This window comes from Ptiloglossa arizonensis, chromosome 6 (assembly GCF_051014685.1).
Source record: "Ptiloglossa arizonensis isolate GNS036 chromosome 6, iyPtiAriz1_principal, whole genome shotgun sequence".
NCBI lineage: Eukaryota > Metazoa > Arthropoda > Insecta > Hymenoptera > Colletidae > Ptiloglossa > Ptiloglossa arizonensis.
Window position 1 is genome coordinate 24219057 of NC_135053.1, and position 1245 is coordinate 24220301.

General features: G+C 51.2%; 1 protein-coding gene across 1 annotated transcript; it reads right to left on the reverse strand.

The window, feature by feature from the left end:
• Positions 1-405: 405 nt before the first annotated feature.
• Positions 406-737, reverse strand: LOC143148415 (heat shock 70 kDa protein-like). The gene is given in 2 exon segments (XM_076314719.1): positions 406-666; positions 669-737. Coding segments are annotated over 2 exon segments (330 nt in total).
• Between the last annotated feature and the right edge of the window lie 508 nt (positions 738-1245).

The window sequence follows — 1245 nt, forward strand, 5'->3', positions numbered from 1 at the left end:
TTCGGACGGTTGCGAATACGACGTTGTTCTCGCGTACGAACAAGAGTGTCGAAACAAGTGCAACGGTTACTCAGAGTCGATCCAAGATCGCATACGCGAGATCCCTGGGTATTGTAATAAACGAAATATCATCTAGGAATGTACGAGCCAAAGGAGAAACCGTGAATTAGAAGATTTCAAGGGACGTAATTTTCCGTTCGGTATTCCGTACGGACGATGGTACGGCCGGGAGAAAATTCGATGGAAATTTCTTTCTTCGAAGAGCCGTGCAATGCGGACGGAGAAGAAAATTCCTACCCAGCGATCGCGCGGAGAGCCCTCGGATCTTCTTTTGAAATTGTTCGCGATCCGTCTTGCTTAAAAAATGGACGCGTCGTACGACCGGTAGCTCCATCTGGGGAGAATTCAAGGCGCACGAAAGAGGAACGGAGCAGCTCGGCGCGATTTGCGCGGACTCGGCTCGAATATGCCATCGTTGATAGTCGGTATCGATACGTCGAAAGTACCGCCGCCGAGATCGAAGATCGGAACGTTCCTTTCACCGCGTCCCTTTTTGTCGAGGCCGTGAGCAATAGCCGCGGCAGTCGGCTCGTTAATGATCCTCGGGACATTCAAGCCGGAGATAGTGCCGACGTCCTTGGTAGCCCGACGCCGAGAGTCATCGAGCTGTACGCCGGTACCGTAATCGCGACGTTCGCGATGTCCTTCCTCGAATAAGCTTCCGCCGCTTCCGTCATTTTCCGTCATTTTCCGTCATTTTCCTCGACGCTATCGAGGAGATCTCCACGGGATAGAGGGATCTCGCCCCGGAAGCAACCGCGCCGCTGCAAAATCGACCGAGATGGAGACCCGCGAGGTAAACGGCCGCTTTCTTTCCTCGTTCGTTCCTCTTCCAAAGTCGAAAAAACGATTTTCTTTCGAGAAGTAAGACTCATTTTGGGTCCAAATGGAAACGCGTTTTCCCGTGACTAATTTTTCCATGATTTCAAGAACCCGTCGACTGTCCACGATAAACGAACTTTTAAACGAATTCGCAGCATCGAAGTACGAGCCTCCCCAGGATGACTTTCGATTCCAATTATCATCGAAACGACTCGCTCGATTTTCGAAGTTACTCGAGAACCGAAATATCGTTCCTGAACGAATCGTTTCGCTATTAACGAGTACCCGGAGAACGTTAGAGATCGCGAGAAACGAGTTTCGCGAATCCCGCGCGGTTCCGCTCGGCGGAGCGAAATATTCGAG